The sequence below is a fragment of the Heliconius melpomene genome, chromosome 2 (genome assembly GCF_056956725.1).
Source record: "Heliconius melpomene rosina isolate 202511_hmr_F chromosome 2, ASM5695672v1, whole genome shotgun sequence".
NCBI lineage: Eukaryota > Metazoa > Arthropoda > Insecta > Lepidoptera > Nymphalidae > Heliconius > Heliconius melpomene.
Window position 1 is genome coordinate 7,089,609 of NC_140390.1, and position 20,133 is coordinate 7,109,741.

Consider the following 20,133-nt stretch of genomic DNA (forward strand, 5'->3'; position numbering starts at 1 on the left):
GAAATATATATAAAGAATAACATAAATAAAAATGAAAGAAAAACACGTATGCAAAGGCGGTCTTATTGCTTTAAGCAATCTCTACCAGACAACCTTTGAAACATTACGGATAAATATTATTAAGATGATATAATATTTATTATAAGGAGGAAAATCGTGGCGCATGGTACAAGCGTACGACTTTAAACATGTCAGACTGTAGGTTCGATTTCCAGTCAAAGAAATTAAATATTTAATCTTTTCTTTTGCTTGCTCTGATAACTGGCTGTTTATTTAGATTTAAGTTGTATGCCACACATAGCAATGAAAGCAGAGGGAAACCCGGGAACCTAGTGTTAAGATCCTCCTTTTTCCACTTTTCGCATAATTCTGGATTAATTAAGTATTGAGTGGCGGAACTGAACGCCACGCTTTTTCTAGCCAAAGCGGAGAAATGGAAACAATTCAATTCGCCAATTGGAGGTTGAAACCACAACCACTGCGCTATACCCTGATGACCACGATGGCCTATATACAGCTGCTATATAAAAAATATAAATATACTCGTATAGAAAAAAATACCTTAAAAATCATTGAGCTTTCACTTGGTTGTAGAAATTAATCTTTAAATTACATTGCTTAAAAAGCAATTTCAGCAAGATTAAAAGCTTAAACTGAATAATATATTTATATTGATACAATTTCTGTTAACATTTATTACTAATACCTTAAGTATGAATTCAAAAGTATGTAAAGGTCGCGGTGTTGGTTCGATTTCCACTCGGCATGATTATATTAATTTTCATTTCTTCGCTCTATATATTTTTATATCTTTCTCACATCACATTTTTAATATGATATTTATATTTTACAAAAAAAACAAAACAATATAAAAATGAAATTAAATACCGTATTTTCACTGATATTTCTATTAAAAGGTTGATGGTAATGCTTATTGTTCACCATAAATATTCAGGTCACGATTTACTAGAACCGGCCTGCTTGTTGGTCCCGCAAAGTTTGCTCTAACATACAATTTCTATGAAACCCATGTTCCCAATTACTTAATAATTATAAGCAGCATATATATACTGAGCTAGCTATGGCGCAGGGGTAGAAGCGTGTGACACGGTATGGGTTCGATTTTCATTCGAGGAAATGAAATATCGATGCAAACCGCGGCGTTGAGTTCTGCCACATAATGCCTTCTATAACATTTTTTTCTTCTATATCTTCCATGTACAGTTACCGATCTGCTATGATTTTATTATAAGTATATAAGATAAGGTTTTTAATTACTATAAATTTGAAGTTAGGGCTTTTTATTGAAAATATTACTTTAATTAACTGAATTCATACTCCGCTGCTTTCATTTTCACAATATAGGGTGCTTTGAACTCTAAGCACTCTTGTAAGTCAATTTCTCTCAAATTGGTTACTAACCGCAGAACCTTTCACAGTAGCCGCGGTAATAGCGAATACTGCCGATATTTTCGTTTATAAAATAACTTTGAAAGAAGTCAAATATGAAAATATACTGATTGAAATAATAATTTATATTAATGTTACTCTTAAAATAAATATACTTAGGCTTGAAAACCTCTGGTCGTTAAAATCGACTATAAAGAAAAATCGTTTGATATCTACTATTAGACTACTTTTTTTTTAAATTCATTTTCCGCGGCGTCGCCTACGTTTTTAATTAGAAATATTTTTATAACATTTTTAAAATGCTATTCCACACTTAGAAAACGGAAATATTCTTTTTAAAAAATGTATCAAACTTTGACCACAGCGTGCTTTGAATCCATGCCTAACCAGAAGCGTGTAACTACGTGTAAACACGAAAGATTGTGGGTTCGATTCCCACTCGAGGGAAATTGGAAATATTAAACATTTTCGTTTTTTCGCTCTAGTATCGACGCAAAAAGCGCAGCGTGGAGTTCTATCACTTAATACGCAATACCATTAAAATTCGGCGGAAAGTGCCGAACTGAGTGTTTTAACACTAGGCTCCCTCCGCCTACCCAGTTCCATGCGTGATACAGCGGGAAGCTGAAAAAAAATAGACATTAACAAATATTTACCAAATTTAAATATACATAGGTATTATATAGATACATAATGTACATAAAATATGGAATCGCTCCAGTGTACTGTAACTTAGATCAAGCAATCCTCTTGGCGATTCGATTAATCCCGGAACCGTATTTGCGAATATCGTTTGCCATTGGGAAATCAACTGTGACATTGCTGGCAAATGAGAAAAGTGATGGCCTAGACCTCACAGAGTATACTTGTTATCTCTTTGTTAGGCATTGGTGGTGTTGTTTTAAGTTTTTTTGATAGATTTCATTGGTTTTCTAAAAATATGATAATTTTTTTTGGAAAAACAAACAAACCTCATTTTAACAATTTGGGTTAACAAAATCGTTGGATTCCGCTGCTTAACACACAACGACGTGAATTCGAGCAGAAAACGCGGAACGGAGTGTTTTAACACTAGGTTGCCTCTATCTACCCTGTTTATATGGATACCAGAGATACAGCCTGAAGGAATAATCTAAATCGTTAGCTTAACACGATGATAAATCAGTGTTATAAAATAGGCAAAATAAATTTCATTTTCATTTTTTTCGAAGCGTAGCCGTTGAGTGGTGGAAGTCAAAGCCTTAACTTGTTACTAGAAGAAGAAAATGAAAATATATCATTCCACCGTGTATAATTCCATATATATCGCGCTTTAATCAGGCGCTACGCCGTTGTGCTACGCCGTTATGCTACGACGCCCTTTTATATTCTTGCAACAGCCTTTCTTTTGAAATTAATTTGTTTTGAATCCTTAAAAAGAAAATAAAATAGAAATATCTTAAGTAAATTAAGGATTTCATTCCATTTACGTACATACATATGAAACAAGATCTATTGCATTAACCGTAATGAAATATCTTGCCTCTCTTAGCTCTAATGTAGTAATGTAATTATATAGAAGAAACCTCGCAGTGAGTGCTCTTAAGTGACTACGTCGAAAAGGACGCGAATTACTTTAAAAGTATTTTCAAAAATCAAATTATATCAGCTTTACGTTGTATCCCGCACACAGCAGGATAAACAGAGGGATCCTAGTGTTAAGACTTTTCCCCACTTTCTGCTGAATTCTGGAAGCATTGTGTTGAGTGACAGAACTCAACACCGGATTTTACCTCGACACCAGAGCGAAGAAATGGAAACAAACGCAAATAACTATTTCACATCCTGTAAAGCTTACAGTAGCACGTTTGTGCCTCTGCACTACGACTGGCCTCAAACTAGCCTCGTTATCCAGATTTAAAACTAAAATTAAAACAAAATTTTAAATTAATTTTACAAACATAAACTATTAACAAGGATGAAACTCGTATCTAAACAATTAAACTTTTATGTAGGTATTAAGAAGATAACGTTTAAGGACATCGTGGCGCAGAGGCACTACGTCTAACAGTAAATTTGATGGTTGTGGGTTCGATTCCCACTCGTAGAAATGAATTATTATATCGTTCTGATAACCATACAAAGCACGGCGTTGAGTTACGCTAATACACATGGAACAAATGTTATAAAATTCAATTTTATAATAAGATGCGTATATCTAATAAATATCGTATAACATTTTATTATAGCATAATTCCTTTGATCTCGACATTCATATAAAGTGCTTGTAAGAGCGGATATTCGATAAGTCAATTGTTTTCCGATATTTATAATTGCCTTAACGACCTTTGAAGAATAATTTTACATTTCGTTATAAACAGGTACGTTTACCTTTGTAATTTTATTTTCAGCATCACTCTGTATCCCGCATGTAGCAGGGTTGGTAGAGGGATCCGAGTATTATATATTTCCCACCAAATTATAAGGCATTGTGTGTTGAGTGGCGGACCTCAACGCCGCGTTTTACCTCGACACCACAGCCAAGAAAATGAAAATATGAAATATTTAATTTCATCGAAATGATCAAGTGAAAATCGAACTCACATATATGTAATGTATTTAATTTAAGGCAGTCTATGTAATGTATTTAATTTAAGGCGTCTGATTGAAAACAAGACGGTTTCGGTTTACCGTGTTAAGACACTCCGTTCCCTCTGCCTACCCCGCTGAGTGCGGGATACAGCGTGAAGCTGATTTAATTCAATTTAATTTTACAAATACAAAAAATCGTCACAGCTAACAATTATAAGAGAAAACATAAATTCAAACAATAACAGTATTATAGCATTGGGAATGGGAACTATAACTTCTGGCGACAGCAAATTTATAACTTTGTTTGCAAAACATCCCCGTTATTTTTTCCTGTTTGAACAGAACAACAAGCTTATAAATAAAATGTATTGAGAAACAGGAAGGAAATTGTTTTGGCGAAATTTATTCTTAGTCACGTACATTTTAGGTAGTTTTTGTTTATAAAAATACTAGCGGACGCGCGCAGCTTCGCTTACTTATTTAGGGGTGAATTCCAATAAACTATGAAACATTTGTTCAATGAAGTATTTTTAAGAGTCTCAATTTCAAATTTTATAAAAATCGGTGACGATTTAAAAAAAATCCATATAAACTTTCAACCCCCATTTCACCCCTTTAGGGTTAAAATTTTCCAAAATCCCTTCTTAGTGGATGTCCAGATTACGAAAGTAAACATCTGTCCAAATTCCACGTTTCTACGCACAGCGGTTACGGCTGTGCGTGCGTCTTACCTCAGTCAGTGATGGCAAGTCCTTTTATATACATATATAGATAAGTATATTTATAAAAGTCATATTTCATATGTGATTAACATTTTATAATACTAAATTTTAAGCGTGAATTAGTCAATGTATATAATAAGAAAATATCTCAAGGTGCAGTTCAGACGTAAGAAGTAATTTGTTTACCTGAATCAATTTTGCTATTAAAAAATTAAATCAGGCTTCACTTCCCACATACGGCAGGGTAGGCAGAGGGAACCTAAATATTAAAACACTCCGTTCCCCATTTTCCGCTTAATCCTTGCTATTGCTTTGTTTGTGCAGTGGCGGATTTCAACGCCGCGTTACCTCGATACCAGGGCGATGAAATGAAAATATAAATTTAAATAAAGCATACATACTAATATAAATATTAAAAATTAAAAGAACGGAGTAACATACCACTACACTTGCCATCTATGGCCATCTTTCAATTCTAATCGGAGAAACAAATATTGAAAATAGGTCATGGATTTGCTATACAATTGCTTGTAGATTTATTAGGTTCTTTTGGCAATATGTGAACATTAATTATACCAAAATTATTATTGCATTCCCTAGAGGCTAACATTGCATAACCTAACAATGTTATTTGTATTTCTGTGTATGTTATATTAAATCTGTATTAATATAAAGTCTATTGTTTATTTGGACAATATTTAAATAGAAATTATTTAAAAAATCTTTATCTAAAATAGTTAAAATAAAATAACCAGAGACCAATCGTAGAGCAGAGGCACAATCGTGTCACTGTAAACGCAACAGGTCTTAAATTCGATTGCCTTTGGAGGAAATATTACATTTCTTCGCTCTACTAACGATAGCAAAGCGCGGCGTTAAGTTCCGCCAATCAACACCCATAACTTGAGTATCGTAACACTAGGTTTCATCTGTATGGAATGGAATTTGAAGATATGAGAAGTAATTAATTAAACATGAGCTGTTGCTCCAAATAATGATTAATATTTGAGTAGCTTTTAATGGGCGATACGATATTCATTAGGCTCTGACAAGTAATTCCATTGCAATCAAGAGGACGAGGGAGGAGCTGACTCACGTCACATTAATCATATTATCTTGGCCTATTGTGAGAGAATTTAAGGCTTAATTTTATATTATATTTTTATATTAACTAATATATTTTTTTCTTAAAACTGAAATTAATAAAATAATTCACGCACTATTTTTAATAATGATAAAATCCAAATTTTTTTTTATATGTATAAAGAAAAGATAGATAAAAATGGTTGACTTTCAGAAACGGTGTTATTGTAAATTAGAAATTTGCTCTCTGTATAGATTAAATTAGATTTAATAAAATAAAAAAAAATCAGGGCAATCCAAGTTAGCGATGTACCTCAGCATTTCTAAAACTTAATAACTAAGATCAAAATATTCTTGTCATAAAAATATGTTTTGTAAATCTTACAAACAGTTTATATCTTCTTAGAAAAAAATTTTTTCGCAATATTTAATATTTTTACATTCTCTAAATCTACACAGATATTTCTAAAATTTTTCAGTTTTCTTCTAATAGGTGGTAATTTAATAACTTTTTATTTATTTGTAAATTCTAATATCAGCTGTGTCATAAATAAAACTAAAATATTATTTACCAAAGCTGTTAAAAATTACCTACATTCATCTACATTCTCTACAAGGGAATTAGTCGAATTACTAACAACTCGGTAGACACTCGTACGTGACCTTAACACTTAATTAAGAAACTAATAATCATTTTTCTTTTGTTTAGAACTTGATTTGGACTACCTGGAGAGGGGTGGCGTCGGCAACTTGACGGTGGGTGGGGCGCCCAGTGTTGAGCCCAGCCCAGACAGCTTAGATCTCATCAAGGTCGTTCTGTTGGGTGCACCAGCAGTTGGAAAAACTAGTATAATACAGGTAAATAGGATATTTAGTACATACTTATATAAATATACTAAGGTAAAATGGTTCTCTTTGATGAGCAGCGAAATAAATGTGATCAGATTCCCCCCAAGAGGATCTAACTCACAACCATCCAAACCAACCAACCAAATGTTATACCATACAAGTTAAAAGATGTAAATAAACTAGATCCATTAAATAAAATTTTGCCTATGGTGTAATCCCACATACAGCTTAATAAAAATTTTAATTATACTGACCATTTTATTTAAAAAACATGTTCATTTTCAGTTAGTTTTATTACGTTTTGCATATAGTCTACATTTTTTGGGTTAAAAACTCCATTCCTATTAAAATGTATGAGAAAATTTACATTTTACGGTTAACGTTTGTCGTGTCGGAGTTGACGGTATAACCAAATAACTAACTATTTCATACATAATACAAATGCTAATCATCTAGCTTTGCGTGGATAGTACGATGTAATCCTGTATCATTACTAAAACTGACATAAAACTCGGCGTTCAGTTCCTCCACTCAACACGCAATGAGTGTATTAACACTAGGTTCTCTCTGCCTATCCTGCTGTGTGTGGCATACAGCGTGAAGCAGATTTTTTTTTAATTTACTATTTTTGACAGAATTCCTTTTATTAGCTAGCGGCCCGTCCTCGGCTTCGCTCGCTTGAACTTTACGATAGTTGTTGTTATATATATTTGGTAAATCGTCCTCGTTTGGCTGTATCTTCCAGCCAAAGTCCTATAGAAATCGGTTCAGCTTTGCCGGAGATTACCCCAAAAAAAATAATTTGTTTGTGTTTTAGTATCGTATAAAAACTATCTATATGTGCATTTAAAAACACAGTTATTTTAAAATCATAGACGGAATCTTTAATTTTATTTATATGTATGGTTTGTCTAAAAATCCATCGCTACTCTAAACATTTCCTAATATATAGACTTTCACATACATATTTCATTATAATCTTTTTGCGTATATTAATGCCAAATAACAAAGATCCTGCTTAGATCAATCGCTGTCAACTGACCAATCAAGCCTCGAGTCCATGGTTTTATAGTTTAGGACCATATGACCAGAAAAATATAAAAAAAAATCCAAAGCGAAATTTGAACAACAAAAAATCTGCGTTAACTAAATTCATTTTATGTATGTAAACTTGTATTTACATTGCTAATATGATTTTTAAAATATTCATGCTTAGTAAAGAGCTTACTAAGATTGCTTACCTGACGCCTTGAAGACGGGCATGTATTTCACGGTGGGGTTTATACAGCTACTTTAGACGTTGAATAATAAATAGTAGCCTAATAACAAGAAAGGAAATTTGCCAGACGTGACAGGTATTTATTTATTTAGGTCGAAATTACAATAAATATGAATAATTGCTAAATATATATGTATATAGTGAAATATTTATTTACGTTTATATTTCAGAGGCAAAGCGTGGAGTTCTGCCTCCAGAATTCGGCAGAAAGTGGGGAACGGAGTATCTTAACACTAGGTTCTCTCTGCCTACCCTGCTGTGTGCGGGATATAACGTGAAGCTGATGTTAATGTTGTTGCTAAGTATATTATAATACTAGCCCGTCCCGACTTCGCATTGGTGGATATTTGTGTTTTACATTTTTAGATAAGCGTAGAATAAAAGTATCTTCTAGAAGTAGTTCTAGTACTTTCTTTTTCCTATTATTACATGCTATATTTTTTTTATTTTTATCTATAAATATCTGTTTCTATTTTCAAAGTTTTTTGGATCTGGATCTCATTTTTAACAGTCCAATGGCCTCCTATACTACATATTTATTGTCTATATATTTTTCCTGAAGCGCTATAGCGGTAGGATTAGGATCGTATTTGTGATCCCTATTGAACGAAGTAAGCCGTCATGTAAACAAGTATAAAATAAAAAAGTACTTTCAATATCTCGAGGTCATCGATCGTCATGATGTAGAAGGAGAGCATCTGACTGTAAACATGGTGGTTGTGGATTCGATACTCAGAGCAATTAATTATTATAATAAGTATATCATATTATTGTACAAAATCATGCAAAAACTCAAAACGCGGCGTTCAGTTCCGTCACTCAACACACCATGCTTCCAGAATTCGTCAGCAAAGGAATGGGCAACCGAAGTGTCTTAACACTAGGTTTCCAGGTTCTCCAGAACTTCAAATGAACAATACATTTCTTGACAAATTTATATTATGTTAAACTTTACACCGAGCTTTTCTAGTTTATATGAAAGTTTTAATTTTGCTCTGGTATTAGAATAACGGACGATATCTTATCAGTTTTAAATTTTACTTAAAACTTGTTAAAAGTTTGCACGTGCTCTTTGATTTATAATGAGATATCTATTTCTTAGTGAAAAGGTTTAAGATGATTTTCTATATAAATGTAATAAGGTCATCGTGGCGCGATGGGTTTGGCACAGGGGTTGGCTGTAAACGCGACTGGTTGTGGGTTCGATCCCCACTCAAAGAAATTATTTAAATTTATATTTTCATTACTTCGCTTTAGTGTCGAGGCAAAGCGTGGCGTTGAGTTTCGCCACTCAACGGGGAACGGAAGTATCTCAATGGCAACACTTTATTGATAAAAGATTGAACCAGGCCGAGGAAATGAAAAAAAAAATAACATTTCTTTTCCTCATAACACTAATATTTAATTAATTATATTGAATAAATATGAATAGGTACTATAAGCAAATAGTTTCAATTATCCACATACAAACAAAGTTGTTTGATAATCTTATACATTCCAGTATAAATAAATTCAATGACGACGGCAAGTTCTTGGTAACAGGAAAAAGTTCCCTTAGGGGGACGACACGGCTAGTTTCCCTCTGACCCTTATTTATTCCCCTAATTACTTATTTCCTGGACAGTGGCAAAACATCCCTTACCATTATTTGTGTTCTATTTTTGTTTTTCAATGGAACTTTTCTTAACATGGACAAGATAAAGGTTCACACAATAAAATTTTTAAAAAAGATGACACATGTATTTTCTATTAAATTAATAAAGATAACATAATTTAATACACAACTGTTCTGTCCAATAGACTGGATTAATATATTTCTAAATTCTTTTATGAATTTTTATTTATCATTTTTATTGTAAGATTTTTTTTTAATTTTATATTTAGCAGTATTTCAAGAGTTAAACAAACAGTAGACCTCATTACATATACTATATTAATTACGATCATCGAAATAATTAACGACGCGGAAATATTATGTACCTATAATATGAATTATGAACGATATGGTAGAAAATTGTAATAAGAATTCTCAAAATGATAAAAAAATAGATAAAAAAGAAAGTATTTCGCTTTTTTGGCAGCCGTGACGCCAAGACATACCATTTCACTATACACGTGGAAGTTTTGGGTTCGATTTCACCTCGGGGTAACGATTTATTTACGCTTTCCCTCGCTCTGCTAACAAGATTATTTACATCTATTTTTTTCCATAGAGCCTGAATTTTTCATATGAGTAAGCATAAAACCAATCCCCTTCAACCCCACAAGCAATTTAGGCTGTAGAGTATACGTAAACACGTTCCTTCAGCTCATTTATATGCATATATGCTATCCCGAATATGATATAACTTGAAAATGTACGAAATAATATGCGCAATAACTGTCTCGTCGTGATCGTCTCTAATATTGTTGTTATTTATTATACATACATTCGGTTAAATACACTATTCTTCTTTATTCTAATATCCTAATTTTTTTTCAGCTTCACGCTTTATCCCGCACATCAGGGTAGACAGAGGGAAGTTAGTGTTAAGACACTCCGTTACCCGCTTTCTGCCGAATTCTGGAGGCATTGCGTGTTGAGTGGCAGAACTCAACGCCGCACATTGCCTCGACGCCAGAGCGAAGAAATGGAAATATAAACGTAAATAAATATTTCACTTCCCCGAGTGGGGATCGAACCCACAACCGTCACGTTACAGTCACACCTTTGTGTCGCTGCGCTACGACGGCCTTCTTTATTCAGATGTCCTATATTTGCTGATAAATATTTATATTCTATACTAGTAGCTTATTTTTTTATCATATTTACTAATCTTAAATATTAATATGATTAAAAAAAAATATCAGTATGAAATATCTCTATATCCTATCCTATATCTTATAAAACAAAGTCGCTTTTTGTGTCTGTCTGAACTTTCTAACTCTTCTTCTTCTAAACCACCCAACGGATTTGGATGCGGTTTTCACCATTAGGTCGAGTATTTCTCAGAGAAGGTTTATATATAGTTTACTATTTGTACATTATTATGTAAATTAACATAAATACGATAAATGTGTATAAAGTCCTACCCGCTGAGACACTTTCGCGCATGCGCTGCTTTAATGGGAAATACTACATGAAAAAAATGTACTGGAGTATTGTTCCTTTTAATAAGATCTACAAAAAAGTCCGCGACGGCATATTCGTATCTTTTAAGAATAACGTGTAGTGATCATATTTCTGTCTAAAAATAATAATTTCAATATATTTTTTATTGTGAAGGATATTTCTCCATAATGGTATTAATCCTTATCCTTTAAAATACTTTATTAAATTTCTACGTTAAACGAAGATAAAATTTGCTTTTTTAACTATTTCGAAATTGCGAATAGTTTTAGAGAAAAACGCATTTAATTATTGACACATCACGCCGTTCACACATCAACTGTATCGAGTCAAGTTTCACTTATCCCTTACTCTCAGCATACAAATAAATATATTAGTTACGTTGGCCATTTAATGTAGATCAAAACTCTCTTTTATTGTTTTTCATTTTAATAAGTACTTTAGAAGTTGTTACAATATCAAAAAATCCTTGCTGCGAAACGCGCCTCGCGACGTTATGCTTATACAAGCGAGTCCGCCGCGCCCGCCGGCCTTACACGCACATCGGTGGTTCAGTGGTAGAATGCTCGCCTGCCACGCGGGCAGCCCGGGTTCAATTCCCGGCCGATGCATTCTATTTAATTTTCGTCACAGGCAGCCACGTAGTGCTTGCTTTTCATCAGGGACAGAATACCCTCTTCAGCATTAACCACAAGCTCGAAAAAAAAACCCGCCTGCCTTTATAGCAACGAAGATTTAGATGCGTTTGCACGTATTGGATAATTCGAGTTGAATGTATTATTTAATGTCATTTAACTATCTAAAAATAGTAATTTAAATATATTTTAATAAGTACTTGAAAACATTAGTATCACAGATATAAAATTACGGTACCTACTAAAAAATCCTTGCTGTGTAAAACAATTTGAAAATCCTTATTGTTTAGCTTAGGTTGCATTAGGGTTTAATTAATTTTCACATTATCTTAAGTGATTTGCAAACATACATTAGATGAATAATCCAGTAGTAAAAGCGGGCGAAGCCGCAATAGGGTCGCTAGTATATATATAAAATATATTTTATAAAAAAAAATTAGGTGGCCTCGATATTTAACTGTCAAAAAGGCCTATAAATTATACATAAGTATTTTACAAACATACATTATTTAATAAGAAAATAAAAATTAGCTACAGTTTTTCTTTTGTTTACACAAGTGTTCCATACAGTGAACATAATGAAATTATATCTTAAAATAATAGCCATAATATATTATGTTTACAGAACTATGAAAAGTATAATGTTATAATAATCTATTTATATAAAATCGAAAGGTCACTCACTCTAAATCTCGGAAACTACAAGTGCTAGGAATCTCAAATTTTGCATAGGAGTTATTTATAGAACGTAGGCGCTCGCTAAGATGGAATTTGCAATATTCGACTTCTGAGAGGTTGTTTTTGGGGTTGAAAGTTTGTATGAAACTTCGTTACTACAAATGCTAGGAGTCTCGAATTTTGCATGGACGTCATTTTTGGGACGTATGTACTCATGAGGACAGTAATTAATAATAACATAGTTCACGCGGACGAAGCCGCGGGCGGGCTGCTAGTTGTCTATTTGTTTAAAGATATATTCTATCTTACCCTATCTTATTTTATCTTTTTTAGTTTTCATCCATAAAATAACAAAGCGTTGGGACTCTATTCATCCAACTCGTATGTGACAACGGTAACTCATTTTCACTACTAAAAGTTCTCAGTCCAGTACCGACAAATAAATAACGTGTCTACAGGATGTTAGTTTCAAATGGAATAGTAATTTATAAAAATAAAAATATTAATTTATTTAATAAATTAGTTTTATTTTTATAAAAAAAAGCGATTCAATTTAAAATTATTTATTTAATTAGCATTTTAAAATTAGGTAACGACTTTTGAAAGAGTACGTGTGTGTCAGTCACTGAGTTTGAAATTCTATAATTGCTAAATAAGCTCTATAATATGAATAAAAAAATAATTTGTGCTTGTATCGAGGACCCATGTTGAGGATCTACAGACGAAAATTCGAAAAAAAAACCATGTTCACTATAAATTAGTGATGCACTTATAATAATTCTTAATCTACAAATTTTTAATATCTGATAAATATTTAACCTTATAAGGTTCTTACAAAATACAACCTACATTATTTTACAATTACGATTATTTAATTACGATTATATAACATTTCTCTTGTTTAAACATAATTAGGCTAGCTATTAATAAGCTATTAATAGCTATTAATAACATATATAGCTATTAATAGCTATTAATAACATAATAAGGTTAGCTATTAATAAGCCTTATAAATAATATATACCTACTTGTATTGTTACATAGACTGTAGTATGTTTTCGTTGTTCTCATATATATCGCTAATGAAGTCAGGAGTCACGTACTCGTTAGTACCGATAGATTCCATTTATGACTCATTATTCCGATACGTGCCTTTGAATATGACTGTATGATGTTTCTCTTTTATTACAGAAATGTTTGTTTTTGTTTTTTTTGTTTAGCATCACCCTGTATTGGACACAGCAGTGTAGACAAAGGAAACCTAGTGTTGAAACACTCCGTTCCCAATTTTTCATCGAATTCTGGATGTTTTGTGTATTGAGTGGTGGAACTGAAAGCCTCGCTTTGCCTCGACACAACAGCGCACTTTGAACTGCACCACGACTGGACTCCAAAATAATCTTTATTTATTTATTTATTCTTTTGTATATTAATATTTTATAGAACAGTCTATTGATCTATACTTTTGTTAAGTATACTTATTTGTTACAGCAATTCGTCTGGAGCGACTTCTCGGAAGAGTACGTGCCTACCGATCGAAAGCACACATTCTATCCATCAGTGATCATCAATGAACATTTATATGAAGTGAAAATAACCGACGTGCCTGTTATACCATACTTCCCTATCAATTCCTACTACGAATGGGCCCATTATCGATTCTATGGTCTCAGAAATGCCACAGCATACATCCTTGTATTTGATTTGTCAAATGTGGAAACATTTCAATATATAAGAACATTGAGAGATCAAATGGTAGAAAGTAGGGATATGAGAAATGTACCAGTTTTGGTCGTTGGTAACAAGCAAGATCTTCTATGTAATACAGCCCCTTCGGCATCCAGTGGTCTTCAACAACTCGCTATGGCTGAAAGCGCATGTGGTGATTCAAGAGAAAAACGCAGGAACATTGTAAATTTAGTTCGTAAACATTGGAAGTGTGGTTATGTGGAATGCTCTGCTAAATACAATTGGCGGGTGATAGCTGTGTTTAAAGAACTGATGGAGATGATAGATGCTTTAGAGTGGAGCGGTGGGGGAAAGAGTTCTGAGCTTCTGCCAGACTCATCGACAGGTGGCGGATCCTCGAATGATAATCGTTGTGTTGTTGCTTAGCACTTCTGATTACCAAAATTTGTGTTCAAAACATTGGGTTTCCTAAATCGTTATAAGTTTTAAAGATTTAGTGAGTGGACTATATAGTTGTTGATTGTTGCTTTGTAATTGATGCGGTTCTAGTGATATGTATGAAATTAATTTAAGAGAAAAAAAATAAAATGAAATCAGCTTCACTCTGTATCCCGCATGCAGCAGGGTAGACAGAGGGAACCTAGTGTTAAGACACTCAGTTTAAGAGAAAATTTCTCAATTTAATAATATGTAGGAGGTGGAGGAGTTTCTGGCGTACCTTTGTCTGGAAAAAGTTTTTTAATGATTCTTTTTGGTGAAGATAAAAGACTATAAATCTGTTAGAATCTAAATTTCTAATTAACGAGATAATCAATATAATTCCCCTCCTGCGTGAACCATTAAAAGAAAAAAGGAAAAAACAAGACCTTTGAAATGTACTTTACGATAACAAATAAAATTCCAATTCCGAATCCCTACAGATTGAAATAGAATTAATTGTACGAGAGTGTTTCAGGGTTCGTTAGGCCATCTATATAATACGTTATGGGAAAAGTTGAATAAAAGGGCCCTTTTGTTCTCTATTTATTATTCTGTTATGAATTCAAATAAGATGTAATTTAAGGTATTGTTTGCGTCTTTGTGAATTTTAAAGGTTCATACGTAACTTAAGCGTATTCAATTAAATATTTCTCTAGAGATATTTTCTCTTTAATTTTCAACTATTTTTTTTTGTGGGGTGGGCACGGATCTCCTCTATTTCTGCACCTACGGTAATATTAATAAATATATAATTATATAAATTACACAAGATTTTTGAAATCATTCTACAGACGTTCAATGTTTAAATCATTAATAATAAGTCTAAAAATATCGCTTGTTCTCTATATTTTTGTAATGTCATAAGAAATCATTAGTAATATAATAATTAAGGACTTTTTAAATTAAAGCTTTAATAATTATATTCACCATTAAATTTCATGCCGATATTCTGTTTTTTTTTATGGCTTATTAAATATCTTTGGTACAAAAGATATTTATTTATGCGGCCAATTGTTATCTTCATACAATTATCGTTTGATCTCAGAAAATTATAAAGTCATTGGGCAAATTTGAATTCTTACTCTGTCGTAGATAAGAATATTAATTAAAAATTTTCCTGTTTGCACTAAATCACGTAACGATGAGTGACTCTAAAGTGAAACTTACAGAAAAATTAAATATACACCTGTCAACTAATCTAAGGAAAAAGTTACTAATAAATTATTTTACAATTAAAATGCGCGATTTTAAATGTATTGTATAGATGCTGTGTTATATTACCTTTGGTATTCATTTATTTGAATGTGTTTTTGCCATTTTATTAGTTTTAACATAAAATTGTAAAAATAACAAAATGCTAAATTAAAACTGCATTTTCGTAGTATGGGATTTAAATTTGATTGGGGGTTAAAAAAAGTATATAAGAAAGATAGAAAATATTTAAAAAAAATATCTTAGTATTTAAATAGAAATTCAAAAAAGTAAATTTTATACCCTATAATTAATAGAAAATATATTTTTCGATAAAGATAATATAAATTGTATGTACTCGTATGTTATCGCAAATACTTTATGCTTTATTTTATCTACATTCATTTCCCCACTCCTGCAAAACAAAAAAAGTGCGTCGCTAAACTCCGTGTAATCTCGAAACCTAAAATATATTTATATGTACATACATATTATTTTTCAATTCTTTTTTCAAGTTTATTTTGGAGTCTGTACGTTTGGCTGCAAATAGGTGAGCCGTTTCTTTGAAAGATCCTTTAATTAGAGAACGATAGAGCTTTCATGGAGCTACGATTAAAAAAATCTAATAATTTTTGTTTACTTTATTTGTATATAAAAAAGATAATTTCAATATCAGTAGATTGTTCTATATTTTAAAATTTAACTTCATGCACATGATAACGGTTGGCTGGAGCCAGAAAGAAACAGAATATCGTGACAGGGTACTTTTACACTTTTCTACTTAACCTTCCGAATTAGATCTTTGTAACAATAAACTGATCGAGAGAGATTTTAACCGTCGTGAACTTCATGTTGTTTATTATTAATAAATAATAATTATTATAAGGCACTGTTTAATATTATCTAATGTTATAGAAAACTAGGAATTTAGTTAGAAATAGGAAGTTTTGTAGATATGTGTTGTTTGGTACACTGAGGCTTTATCTTCTGCTTGGTATCTAAATATATTTTTTTCTATATATTTTGTCCATAAAAATATGTTATAATAGTAATAATACTTAAATACTGACACATTTCTGCCAAAAAAATGACTAAACCAAGAGCTTTTTAATAAAATATTATAATTCTGCTAACAATTCTTGTTAAATATATATATTAAATTTATTATAATTACGTACATGAATGTTGTTTCGTCAATTGAACTCCGCGTTGTGCTTACCTAGACTTAGTTATATATATATGTAGAAATAGCAATAATAAGTATGTTTATTTGATTTCTACGGCCAGAAAATAAAAATAATCTTTTCTTTTGTATTTCTTTCTTTTCCAGGCTTTGAAAAACAGTTTCTACACATAACAAGTAACAATATTATATTTTTCCTTTTAAAATAATATCTGTATTAGTTAAAATATACAGAATGGAATTGTCAGCACCACTTTAAATGAAACCACAGTTTTAACTACTCTATAAAACCCTAATATAATTCAGAAAAAAAATAATTCCCAAAAATGAAAAAGTATTTTTTTCAAACAAAAAAATAATAAAATTATCGTTTTAAAATAAAACGCCATTTGTAAAGTATAACATGAACACGCACACACTTACCTGTCAAAGCGGCAACGTCGCTCACGTATGTGTGCGTCACACGATACGTCACAGGTATGGATAAAAATCCTACGTCCAAACTGTTGGGGTACCTTGATTAATTTCTTTAGTTCTGGGTTTGAAATATTTTACCCTATATGCAGTTTCAGTAAAAGGAGCGCTGCCTCTTCCACTCTGTATACAAAGATTATTATGTCCTTTGCCGCTTACTGCTTTAGATAATATTTTTTTTATTTTATAGGGCAACACTTTCAACATATCATAACCCAATTATGGTAATACTGTGTATTATTAAAATGTACAAAATGCAAATGATTTTAAGTTAAGTTAAGTAATTGTACCTTAATGTTTAATTAAAGTTAAATGTAATGAAAATGTAACTATCGGTACACCGAAGATTATATCAGAAAAACTATTATTGAGAGCCTGTATCATGTAATAGAACCTAAAACAATGCTTTTTTAATTTTTGTCTGTTTGTCTGGCCATTTGTGCACGCCAGTCTTAGAAACGGCTTTAACAATTTAAATCTAATTTTCACTATTGTCACGTTTAGTTTTAATATTACTTTTTTTATCAAGTTATTAAATCTTCTTCTGTTTTAAATGTTAAAATTGTATGTATGCTGAACCTATATTTAGTTTAGTTTTATCAAATTTATTTATATTTATATATAAAATTATCAATCAATCTTTTGCTATATTCCGGTATATATCCCCTAATTATTATTTCCTCATTGCATATAATGGTATACTAAAAATAAAAAAAAGGTAATATTACTATGTGGACCTCAAAAACAGCGACAACAGAAATGGAAAGTCCAAAAGTAATTTGTATAAATAAAAATGTATGGTTTACAGAATAAATTTTCTTTATGGTCGTCAATCAATCCTAATTAAATTTACAAAATCTAAAACGAGCTTAGAAAAAGCTATCAGATATTGAAAGTCTATAGAAGTTCACCATCGCTTACTAATAAGTATAATTTCTTAAGCGAACTGTACATAAAATTGTTTCTGTGCGTAGAACCAGTTGTTATACAAATGTTACACGGTGCAATATAAAGTTGTGAACACTTTTGTTAGTTTGTTTTCTTTATCATCTTTTTCTTTTTTTAGACCTATTTGCTTAAAAATAACATTAAAAAATACAACAAATAATAAATAAATAATAGTTATTTAATATATATTTCATTTTTTTAGTGTATAAGAGCAAAAATACCATCTGTCTATATAGTATATTGTGTATAACTGCGAACGTTTTCTTAATGGGAGGTTGGATTAAACATCATCCAATATTAAAAAAATTGTAGTTGTTCTAAGAACAAGCAAAATTAAAAACGTCTAATGTCGATTTAAGGCAGACTCGTTTCCTTTTCGAAGATGATTTAAAATTGTTTCTTTTTTGCTGATGCTATTTTAATGCAAATAATAAGTGTTATTTTAATTATATTATATTTTTGTAGAGCAATTTTAAGCATATAATGTCTCTACAATGTATTAGATATGATCCAATTTTTTGTATAAATTTCAGAATGTAAAAAGTGCGAAGTAAGATACCACCATTACGAACAATGCAGATATCAGCTGATAGAGTCCGAAATAAATAAAACAAATAAAAAAAATTAAAACGTTAAAATAAATAATTATTTTATCTTAACCCAAAAACAAATATTTGCTTATTACCCAATATTAACGAAGATGATAATGATAAAATATAAGTATACATTGTCTTTTATAAATCAACCAAATATTTCTCATAGTACAATTAGTGAGAACAGTCATCAGGCGTGACAAGTGTGTGTTCAGGATACCATATGACCAGACAAAAGAATATTAGTTTACGATGGTATTGCCACTGGAGGGCAATTCTCGGAGAACTTGTGGCATCATGTCTCTTGCTGTCACTTGGCTGCCTTTCATGTGTACCAATCGATGGACTTCATCAAAACCCACCCCTTTACGCTCCAATAGGATTTGGAATGATTGTTCTTCTTTGTGTAGAAGCTTTTGGTCATATTTCTGGATCGCTAATGAATCCTGCAATATCATTAGCGTCTGTCATTTGTGAGAATATATCAATAAGTCTTGGAATAGCATTCAGTATAGCACAATGCGCGGGAGCCACGCTCGGCTATGGCATTTTGGTAATATGTTCCCCTATAAATTTATTACCTGGAAGTGTATGTGTCAATCAACCTCATCCAGAACATACGGTGTTCCAAGCAGTTTTTGTAGAGATATTATTTACTGGTGCTATATCACTTGTAGTTTGTCCCATGTGGGATCCAGTGAACAAAGGTAAAACTGAGGCTATTGGTCTAAAATTTGGCCTTATAATTGTTGGATTAGCAATCGGCAGTGGACCTTTAGGTGGAATTAGCATGAATCCAGCCAGATCTCTTGGGCCTGCAATATGGACTGGAAGGTGGACTAAACATTGGGTGTATTGGGTTGGACCATATATTGGAGCCATAGTTGCAACGGTATTTTATAAATATGTTTGGATGAAGGTCGAAAAAACCAAGGAATCCACAGTGCAAGCTTTGACACTTGATGTCAAAGATTGTATATAACATAATATTTAAGTAAATATAAATCTGAATATAATTTATTTGTAACATAAGATATTTCGTTAGAATTCAACAATGGAATCAAAGAAATTTTAGTGATTATCTTTTGTATGTTTTTATAGTTCTTAAAATAGACAGTAGAAAAAATTTACTTGGGAAATATTCTTTTTACTTTCTTATTCATATTAACCGCCATATACAATATTTTTTCTTCAACGGACGATAGTTTGAAAAAGAAATGGGGTAAGATATTTTTGGAA

The 20,133-nt window shown here is 31.7% G+C and overlaps 2 protein-coding genes across 3 annotated transcripts in view; both read left to right on the plus strand.

The window, feature by feature from the left end:
* LOC146540641 (ras-like protein family member 10B) overlaps nucleotides 1–18,380 on the plus strand; it is a 66,049-nt gene extending 47,669 nt beyond the window's left edge. For both annotated transcript variants that reach the window (XM_085200673.1, XM_085200665.1), the window contains 2 exons: nucleotides 6,496–6,644; nucleotides 13,828–18,380. In XM_085200673.1, the coding sequence (XP_085056799.1) occupies nucleotides 6,496–6,644; nucleotides 13,828–14,451 (773 nt within the window). In that variant the 3' untranslated portion in view covers nucleotides 14,452–18,380. The remainder of the gene's footprint in view (nucleotides 1–6,495; nucleotides 6,645–13,827) is intronic.
* A 616-nt stretch (nucleotides 18,381–18,996) lies between these two features.
* LOC146540642 (aquaporin AQPAe.a-like) lies at nucleotides 18,997–19,876 on the plus strand. Its single transcript, XM_085205370.1, has one exon. It carries the CDS (start codon nucleotides 19,118–19,120, stop codon nucleotides 19,874–19,876), a length of 759 nt encoding a protein of 252 aa, XP_085061496.1. The 5' UTR covers nucleotides 18,997–19,117.
* Nucleotides 19,877–20,133: the final 257 nt, after the last annotated feature.

Excerpts from the sequence above, each read along its gene's own strand:
- LOC146540642 (XM_085205370.1), top strand. The coding sequence starts at position 19,118 with ATGACCAGACAAAAGAATATTAGTTTACGATGGTATTGCCACTGGAGG.